General features: G+C 44.4%; 1 protein-coding gene across 2 annotated transcripts in view; it reads left to right on the top strand.

Moving 5' to 3' along the window:
• The first annotated feature begins 207 nt into the window (after positions 1–207).
• Positions 208–10892, top strand: part of ccdc15 (coiled-coil domain containing 15) — a 47564-nt gene continuing 36879 nt past the window's right edge. The window contains exon 1 of one of the 2 annotated variants that reach the window (XM_078199171.1): positions 208–412. In XM_078199171.1, coding sequence (XP_078055297.1) covers positions 278–412 — 135 coding nt within the window. In that variant the 5' untranslated portion in view covers positions 208–277. The remainder of the gene's footprint in view (positions 413–10892) is intronic. The other variant, XM_078199172.1, reaches the window with a different exon arrangement.

The following is a 10892-nucleotide window of genomic DNA, read 5'->3' as shown; positions in this document are numbered from 1 at the left end:
AAAGATGAAGTGTCTCTTTTTTTTAGTAGGTCTCCCTACTGCAGGGGAATGGGCCGAGGCGGGTTGCTGATGCAGAGAGCAGGCACCAGACATGAGGGGCCGAGCGGCTTCCATTCGGTGATCTCCTTTACCAAGATGGCCGCCTTTCCATTGGTCAGAGCGATAACGAGCGGTTCTCGCGATAGCGGTGGGAGATCTCGCGGGAGCGGAGGCAGTGGCGGTTGGTCTGAATCCAGTGGCGGTTATTCCCCCCCCACACATACACACACACAGCCCAATGCCCCTCAGAGCGGAGTGCCGCCGGCCCGGCAGAGCGGCCCGGGTGCTGGCCCAGAGGAACCAGGCTGTGGTGCCGGTGGGAGCCTGGGTGGAGTGCGCCAGGGACTGGCCCGGAGAGCAGAACCCGGCCTTTGTAAGTACCAGGAGTGGGGGACAAACCTGTACCGGCTTTGGGGGGGGGGGGGGGGAGGAGGCCAACCACCACCACCCACCACCACCACCCCCATCCCCCCCACCAGGTATTCCGGATGTTTCCATGGAAACTGTTGTCAACTGTCAAGCACAAACTCATTCTAGTGATGGGCAACCTGTGGCCTGGGGGTCACATTTTGTTGACCAATGACCCCCGGCGGGGTATAAACAGGTCCAGACAGCGCGTGACCATGGGGAGTGCCCAACACACCTGTCAACTCAAGGACAGCTTCTTCCCCGCTGCCATCAGACTTTTGAATAGGCCTACCGTACATATGGGGCGGCACAGTGGTTAGCACGGCTGCCTGACAGCTCCAGGGACCCGGGTTCACTTCCTGCCTTGTGTCACTGTCTGTGTGGAGTTCGCACGTTCTCCCCGTGTCTTGCCTGGGTTTCCTCCAAGTGCTCCGGTTTCCTCCCACAGTCCAAAGAAGTGTGGGTTAGAAGGGCATTGGCCATGCTAAATTGCCCCTTAGTGTCCCAGGTTGCGTAGGTTAGAGGGATTGGCAGGGTAAATACGTGGGGTTATAGAGATAGGACCTGGGTGGGATTGTTGTCGGTGTAGACTCAATGGGCCAAATGGCCTCCTTCTGCACTGTAGGGATTCTATGACTCTATATTAAGCTGATCTTTCTCTACACCCTAACTATGACTGTAACGCTACATTCTGCACCCTCTCCTTTCCTTCTCAATGAACGGTATGCTTTGTATAGCGAACAAGAAGCAATACTTTTCACTGTATCCCAATACATGTGACAATAAATCAAATCAAAATCTGCCCCGCTACCGTGGCTATATTTGCGGCCAACTGTCCCTGGAGAGGGAGCATGCAGTATCCAAGGGCACCATCGAGGCCTTCTATGCCTGCTGGACATCACAGGGACTGGGGTGTATTATCAACCCCTTCAATCACATTTTGATTTAATGTTTTAAGTTTCCTTTCCGTTTTGTTTTTTCGGTTTTGGGCGGTTTCCTTCTTTTATGGGCTGCCTTTCTTGCTTCATCCCTGAGCTTTCTTGATTTAGTTTATTTGGTTGGCGCAAAAAGAAATGTCCACTGCGGGGTTGCTACATTCTACTGATTTCTGTCCATGTAGTTTTTTTTGCCTCCGGTATGACTTAAGTGATATACATGGGAAGCAAGGTTAAGTGCAGTGAAGTGTGATTACGCACAACATTGACTGAGAGTGGTGTCATAAAGATATACAGCAAGGAAACAGGTACTTTGGCCCAAATCATCCATGCCAACCAGTTTTCCTAAACTGAACTAGTCCCATTTGCCTGCGTTGGCCCATATCTCTCTCTCAACTTTTCCCATCCATGTACCTGTCCACATGTATTTTAAATGTTGTAATTGTACCCACTTTTACCACCTCCTCTGGCAGCTCATTCCATGTACACAGCACCCTCTGTGTGAAAAAGCTGCCCCTTAGGTCTCTTTTAAATCTTTCCCCTCTTACCTTAGACCTATGCCCTCTAGTTTTGGACTCCCCTACCCTGAGGAAAAGACCTTGGCTATTCACCTTATCTATGCCCCTCATGATTTTATAAACCTCTGTAAGGTCATCCCTCATCCTCCTATGCTGCGGTGAAAGAAAGTAAGAAGTCTCACAACACCAGGTTAAAGTCCAACAGGTTTATTTGGTAGCAAATACCATAAGCTTTCGGAGCGCTGCCCCTTCGTCAGATGGAGTGGTTATCTGTTCTCAAACCAACCCCAGGACATTATGGGAAGCTAGGGAAGAAATTGCAGGGCCCCTAGAGGAAATATTTGTATCATCAACAACCACGGGTGAAGTGCCGGAAGACTGGAGGGAGGCAAATGCTTGCCGTTATTTAAGAAAGGCGGCAGAGAAAAGCCAGGGAATTAAAGACCGGTGAGTCTAACGTCAGTGGTGAGTAAGTTGATGGAGGGGATTCTGAGAGACAGGATCTACATGCATTTGGAAAGGCAAGTATCGATTAGGGATAGTCAGCACAGCGTGGGAAATCATGTCTTACAAATTTGATAGAGTTTTTTTGAAGGGGTGACCAAGAAAATAGTTGAGGGCAGTGCGGTAGATGTTGTCTACATGGACTTTAGCAAAGCCTTCAACAAGGTACCGCATGGTAGACTGGTCAGTAAGGTTTGATTAAATCAAAATGTGATTAAAGGGGTTGATAATACACCCCAGTCCCTGTGATGCCCAGCAGGCACAGAAGGCCTCGATGGTGCCCTTGGTTTGAGAACAGATAACCACTCCATCTGACGAAGGGGCAGCGCTCCGAAAGCTTATGGTATTTGCTACCAAATAAACCTGTTGGACTTTAACCTGGTGTTGTGAGACTTCTTACTGTGCTTACCCCAGTCCAACGCTGGCATCTCCACATCGTGAAAGAAAGTCCCAGCCTATCTAACCTCTCTCTATAATTCAAACTTTCCAGTCCTGGTAACATCCTTGTAAATCCTTTTTGCACCCTTTCCAGTTTAATAACATCCTTCCTATAGTAGAGTGACCAGAATTGTATACACTATTCCAAATGTGGCCTTACCAATGTCTTGTACAGTTGGAATATAACATCCCAAGTCCTGTACCCAGTGTTCTGACTGATAAAGGCAAGTGTGCCAAACACCTTCACCACCCTGTCTACCTGTGATGCCACTTTCAAGGAACTATGTACCTGCACCCCTAGATCTCTTTGTTTGACAACACTCCCCAGGGTCCTATCAATGACTGTGTACGTCCTGCCCTGATTTGTCTTAACAAAATGCAATACCTCGCATTTATCTGAATTAAACTCCATCTGCTATTCCTTGGCCCATTGGCCCAGTTGATCAAGATCCCGTTGTAGTTTTAGGTAACCTTCACTGTCTATGACACTACTGGTGTCATCTGCAAACTTACTAACCATGCCTCCTATATTCTCCTTCAAATCATTTAGATGAAAGACAAACTCATCCAAATGTTTATATAAAAGGCAAACAACAGTGGACTAAGCACTGATCCCTGTGGCACACCGCTAGTCACAGGCCTCCAGTCTGAAAAACAACCTTCTGCGCTACCCCTCTGTATCCTACTTGCAAGCCAATTTTGTATCCTATTGGCTAGTTCCCCCTGGATCTCATATGATCTAACCTTACTGACCAGTCTACCATGCGGTACCTTGTTGAAGGCTTTGCTAAAGTCCATGTAGACAACATCTACCGCACTGCCCTCAACTATTTTCTTGGTCACCCCTTCAAAAAAACTCTATCAAATTTGTAAGACATGATTTCCCACGCACAGAGCTGTGCTGACTATCCCTAATCGATACTTGCCTTTCCAAATGCATGTAGATCCTGTCTCTCAGAATCCCCTCCATCAACTTACTCACCACTGACGTTAGACTCACCGGTCTTTAATTCCCTGGCTTTTCTCTGCCGCCTTTCTTAAATAACGGCAAGCATTTGCCTCCCTCCAGTCTTCCGGCACTTCACCCGTGGTTGTTGATGATACAAATATTTCCTCTAGGGGCCCTGCAATTTCTTCCCTAGCTTCCCATAATGTCCTGGGGTGCACTTGATCAAGTCCTGGGAATTTATCTACCTTTATGCGTTTTAAGACCTCCCAACACCACCTCTTCTATGATGTGGACGCTTTTCAAGACATCACTATTTACTTCCACGAGTTCCCTAGCTTCCATGTCTTTCTCCACAGTAAATACTGATGAGAAATATTCGTTTAGGATCTCGCCCATCTCCTGTGGCTCCACACAGACAACCTTTTTGATCTTTAAGGGGCCCTACTCTCTCCCTAGTTAATCTTTTGCCCGTCATAGACTTGCAAAATCTCTTTAGTTTCCCTTTACCTCATCTGCCAAGACTATCTCATGTTCCCATTTTGCCCTTCTGATTTCCCTTTTATGTGTACTCCCACGCCCCCTATATTCCCCAAGGAATTCACTTGACCCTAGCTGCCTATACCTGACATAACCTTCCTTTTTATTGACCAAAGCCTCTGTCAAATATAAACTGTATCTAAATTAGAGGTGAGCAACCTGCGGCCGGAGGCCACATATTTCTGACTGATGCCCACAGCTGCAGGTCAGCCGGTCAATGTTGACTATGATGCCCACCCTGCTAGTCCTAATTGCCCACATTTGGCCCATATCCCACTAATCCTTTCCCATCCATGTTCTCATCCAAATGCTTTTTAAATGTTGCTATTGAACCTGCCCCAACCACCCTCTGCGTGAAGAAGTTGCCCCTCAGGTCCCTTTTAAATCTTTCCCTTCTCACCTTAAACCTATGCCCTCTAGTTTTCAATTCCCCTACTCTGGGAAAAAGATTCTGTGTTCATCCTGTCTATGCCCTGTCTATATGATTTTATATACCTTAATAAGGTCACCCCTCATTCTCCTACGTTCCAAGAAATAAAGCCCTAGCCTGGCCAACTGCTCCCTACAACTCAGGCCCACTAGTTCTGGCCGTATCCCTGTAAATCTTCTCTGCACTCTTTCCAGTTTATCACTGTCTTTCCTATAACAGGGTGACCAAAACTGTACACAATACTCCATGTGGAGCCTCACCAACGATTTGTACAACTATAACATAATGTCCCAACTCTTATAAGCAATGCCCTGACTGATGAAGGCCAGTGTGCCAAACATCATCTTCATCACTCTGTCTACCTGTAATGGTGCTTTCAATGAACTATGTACTTGTACTCCCAGGTCCCTCTGTCCCTCAACACTCCCCAGGACCCTACCATTCACTGTATAAGTCCTACCTTGGTTTGGCTTTCCAAAATGCAACATCTCTCACTTATCTGTATTGAAATCCATTTTCGATCCTCGGCCCACTTCCCTAACTGATCAAGATCCCCCTGCAATTTTTGATAACCTTCTTTGCTATAGTATCATCTATAAACTTACTAACCATGCCTTGTACATTCACATCCAAATCATTTATATAAATAATGAATAACAAGGTTCCCAACACTGACGCCTGAGGCACACCACTAGTCACAGGCCTCCAGTTTGAGAAACAACCTTCGGCCACCATCCTCTGCTTCCTATCATTGAGTCGATCTTGAATCCAATTTGCTAGCTCTTCCTGGATCCCATGTGACCTAACCTTCCAGACTAACCTGCCATTCGAGACTTTGTCAAAGGCCTTGCTAAAGTCCAAATAAACAACATCTTCTGCCCTACTCTCATCCATCCACTCGGCTCCCTCTTCGAAAAGCTCTAAAGATTCTTCAGACATGCTTTCCATGCGCAAAGCCAGGCTGACTATCCCTAATTAGACCTAGACTATCCAAATGTTGATTGATCCTGTCACTCAGAGTCCCCTCCAGTAACTTGCCCACCACTGATGTCAGGCTCACCGGCCTGTAATTCCCTGGCTTGTCTTTGTTACCCTTCTTAAACAGCAGAACAATATTAGCCATCCTCCAGTCTTCCAGAACTTTGCCAGTGGAAAGAGATAAAGCAAATATCTCTGCAAGGGCCTCTGCAATTTCTTCTCTAGCCTCCCATTAGATATGAGGATGCCCTTGATCAGGCCCAGGGGATTTATCCATCTTAATGTCCTTTAAGGCTGCAGATACCTCTGAGCTCGTCCACCTTACCTGTTAAGCCTCGTGCATTAAGCTAAATGCAGTTTAAACCAGAAGCCTTTTTTCTCCCTTTACTGTGCCCCTGGCTATCCTGACTGCTAAATTTGCTTTTGCTGGTTCCTGTATTTTTTTTGCCAGTACTAGGTATGTCAGCTTGTGACACAGGAAAAAAGACCACAGCAGACCCCTGGGAAAGTTTAGAGGTAAATCTGTGTCTCTGATTGTTGAAGCAAGAGCACAGCTAAAAAGGAAACAAGACAGCTAAACTGCAGAACAGTAATCTCAAAACTAATTGTTCACCTGCTGAAGTCAGCGCTACTGGAATCATGAATTGCAACATTTCAACATCTCTTCACGCACAAGTCAAAGACTTGTGTACTTGGATTAGGAACCAATGTTGTTTGGGGCGGCACGGTAGCACAGTGGTTAGCACTGCTGCTTCACAGCTCCAGGGACCCGGGTTTGATTCCCGGCTTGGGTCACTGTCTGTGTGGAGTTTGCACATTCTCCTCGTGTCTGCGTGGGTTTCCTCCGGGTGCTCCGGTTTCCTCCCACAGTCCAAAGATGTGCAGGTTAGGTTGATTGGCCAAGCTAAACAAATTGCCCTTAGTGTCCTGGGATGCGTAGGTTAGAGGGATTAGTGGGTAAATATGTAGGTATGTGGGGGTAGGGCCTGGGTGGGAGTGTGGTCGGTGCAGACTCGATGGGCCGAATGGCCTCTTTCTGCGCTGTAGGGTTTCTAAGATTCTAAGACTTATTCATTTTTTAAAACTTATTTTTGGACTCCATTCTCTGACCTGTTATGTATGTGCGTATGCTGCATTATTTTTCTCACATTTAGTGGCTAATAAACTCACTCCTTAACTCAAGAAAGCCTACTTAAATTGGCTCTTTTGAAACATAAATATTGGAACTGGGAAAAGATACCTGCAAGAGAAGGGATCCTTTTTTAATTAATCTTGATGCGACCAGCTGGAAGATTGAATAAAGGAAGGGAGTCAGTTCATCTCTGCTGGGGCAAAACAATTTAGGCATATCCCATCCAGAAGTGAACAAATTGGGGAACCCCCACCTGGGGACCTGACTCAACACTTGAGAAGCTGGTGGTGAGCCATACCGCCTTAAACCACTGCAATCCATGTGCTCTGTTAGGGAGGGAGTTCGAGGAATTAGACCATCGTGAGACACGTTAGCTTTAACTTAAGGATGATTGTCTTGTTGCAATAGAAACCTTGCTCAACATGAGAGGAAATGCAGGATCAGATACTTGATCTGTGTACTTGGATTAGGAACCAATGTTGTGAAGCTACCCTATAACTAAGCATCTCTAATGACTAAACACTTCTAAATCAGAAATGCCCCCCACTAACATTGACCGGTGACCAGTTGGTGCATGCTGCTGCTTGATTAGATTGGAGTGTGGACAGATGAGTGCAGCCTCTCCCTAATGATCACAGAATCTTTACAGTGCAGAAGGAAGCCATTCAGCCCATCGAGTCTGCACCGACCACAATCCCATCCAGGCCCTATTCCCGTAACCCCACATATTTACCCTGCTAATCCCCCTGACACTAGGGTCAATTTAGCATGGCCAATGAACCTAACCCGGACATCTTTGGAGTGTGGGAGGAAACCGGAGCACCCAGAGGAAACCCATGCAGACACAGGGAGAATGTGCAAACTCCACACAGACAGTGATCCAAGGCCGGAATTGAACCCGGGACCCTGGTGCTGTGAAGCAGCAGTGCGAGCCACTGTCCCACCGTAATGCACAGCCTGTTTGTGGACAACCTGATAAATTATTTCCAATTGCCTTGATTCTGGTTCAGGGATTCATACATAGGAAGCACTTATCTTGTTAAGATCTATTGAAAGTTGTTGAAATGATTTGCTATTCTCCAGTATTGTATTAACTATGTAGTAAATATTCCAGTCATTTCATGAAGTAGTCTGAGAGTGTATTTTGCTTCCTGCTCACGGTACATTTGGCTCAGTATTTAGAGAGGAGCTTAGTTGTAGTACTTCTCTTAACTGGGGCAATTGTGTTCAAAATGATGTGCTTCTATCCCAACTTCCAAAACACTCTGTTCATGACTCAAGAAACACTGCTATTATATCAGATAGCTGTTATAGCTCATCCTTTCATGAAGACTCACCACCAATTCCTTGGGTAACTGGGAGTGAGCTATAAATGCCAGCCTTGTCAGGAATACCTTTACCCCAGGAATGCATTGTTAGAAAAATAAAGGTAGTTTTAAGGGATTTATTTTTGTCTTGGTAAACATTAGTATTTAGGTATAGTTTTAAGTAGGTTTAATTTAATGTTTCTGTGTGTGGAAGAGTAAAACCTATAGTTAAATTCATGTTGAACAAAGGTGTTTGTATGTGTAAGGTCGGTTTCAATTCCAACTGTGATTCTATTGTGCTTAGAGAGAGCTACCACATGAAGCATAAATAAACCAGCAGTGGTTGCTTAGCAACTAGGCCTTTTTAAGTTTTTGTGTAGCTAATTTGAATTTTAGCTAATCCTAACAACAGCTTTTACATTGGTTGTGATGGGGAAATCTGATTCAATTAACGTTGTTTAAAATAAAGTTGCACTTTTCTACATCGTATTGTTAAACAAGGACTCACTGTATTTGATTTCCTGGTGACTATCTTATATCAATAGTTTCTAGTTAAGCTCTTCCCCCTCTATCTACTCTATCAAAATCTTTCACGCTTTAAATAGTTTAGTTATTGGTCTTTATTGGGCACCTCAGCAAGACTTTTAAAAATCTAGATAAATTATATCCATTGCATTATCATTATCTACTTTCTGTGTTACCTCCTCAAGTGTAATAAGGTTGGTCAAGCAAGATTCTCTCTCCAAGTCCATCTTAATTATTCATTACCATGTTTCTCGTTTCCAGATGTTCTTCCATTCTCTGTTTTAGTAAATATTCCATTATCTTTCTACCACCCATATTAAGCTGACTGGCCTATAATTCCTGTACATGTTCTGTCTCCTTTCTTAAATATATGTCAAAAACCTGCTGTTGTTTAAGCGGGAAGGATCTTGCGCATCCTGCTGTGAATTTCCCGGTGACGAGGGATGCGTGCAATGGGAAACCCTGTTGACAACTGCAGGACCATAAGATCCTGCTTCCAGTGCGTGGCACGCTGCCTCTTGCGGCCACAAAACACACCAAGGAGGGAAATCTCACCCATTGTGTTATGCCACAGTAGATGGTACAGGCCAGACTGCCCAAAGGGAAAGTTCAATCAATCGCCACAATGGTTTGCAATTAATATACCGCTTGGAGGTATCTGAACTTCAGAGAAGTAAATTTTAGACCACTTGTGACAATTTTAAAGATTACATTTAAACATTTATTAAAAAAAGAAAAAAACACTTAATGAAACAAAAACACCTTTACACATTTAACAGTATTTCTACAAACATTTCCCAAAACTCAGAACTAAACCCACTTTTGATGGCAACAGTCCTCATGGATTTTTTTTAACCTATAAAATAATTCCAGTAATATTACCATAAAATATACTGCTACTTTAGGGGAAACCTCACCTGGCTCTCCTCTCTGAGGGTGGCAGTAGATTAGCGTTCACACGTCTGGCTTCAGCCTTCAGTCTCACTTTAAATATGTTTTTTTCCCTTTGATATTCCACTCTATTGTTTATCCAGTCCTTCAGAAGTTTATCTTCCCAGAATTGATTGTCCTTTTTTTGTTATTACTTTATGTCTACTATATGTATAATGGAAACTCTCACATTTACGATCCTCCAATTGTATGTTTCTTTTGAAATACAATAATCAACTTTAAAATCACTTCACTTATCTGCCTAATGTAAATTTCTAGCCAAGCTGTTTCCCTAGACCCTTGTTCATTATCATTTCAACCTTCACACCTCCTTTATTGGTGTCCTGATCTTTCCATTCTTAACTGACTTCAGTTTAATTAAATCAGTCGCAGGCACTCTCACACACAAGTTTGTTTCCCAGAAGATGACAATGATATTACAAAAATATTAAAAACTCTAATTTCCTGGTGGTACGGATGGCACATTTTCTCATGGGTGGCACAGTGGGTACACTGCTGGCTCAGCGCCAGAGACCTGGATTCAATTCTGGCCTTGGGTGACTGTCTGTGTGGAGTCTGCACGTTCTCCCTGTGTCTGTGTGGGTTTCTTCTGGGTGCTCTGGTTTCCTCCCACAGTCCAATGCTGTGCAGCTTTGGTGGATTGGCCACACTGGATTGCCCCTTGGTGTCCCAAGGTGTGTAGGTTAGAGGGATTAGCAGGGTGGATGCATGGGGTTACAGGGAGAAGGCCTGTGTTGGTGCAGACTCAATGGGCTGAATGGCCTCCATCTGCACTGTAGAGATTCTGAGATTCCTCACAATAGGAATTATATTAGCCTGATAACTCGATCCTTATGAGATTATTTTTGCTTTGAATGGAGTGTTTTTCTTGTGGACAATTTTGAATCTGCTGGGTCACAAAAGTAACTTTCATGCTAAACCTTGAACTTCAGGTGAATTTCCAAATGAATACTACACATCTACAACACCTTGGCCACAAAGGTTTCGTAAGTGGTTTATTTTTCTCGTGCAGGGAGCATGAGATTGGATTACCTTCCTTCCTTGTAACTCATCTGAAAATTATGCAATTTAAAGCAGTTTTTAGATGTGTTTCTCTAATGAGCTGATTGTGGGGTAATTTAATTTGTTAGTTTAAGTTAGTCAGCTTTCACTACACTAATTATATGCATGGATGTTATTTTAACCAAGACAATATAGCTACTCTTATTTGTATCTTTCTACTACAGACTCAATGTATTTTA

The sequence above is a fragment of the Mustelus asterias genome, chromosome 27 (assembly GCF_964213995.1).
Source record: "Mustelus asterias chromosome 27, sMusAst1.hap1.1, whole genome shotgun sequence".
NCBI lineage: Eukaryota > Metazoa > Chordata > Chondrichthyes > Carcharhiniformes > Triakidae > Mustelus > Mustelus asterias.
Note: the sequence above shows the minus strand (reverse complement) of the source record. Positions and strands in the feature narration are given on the sequence as shown.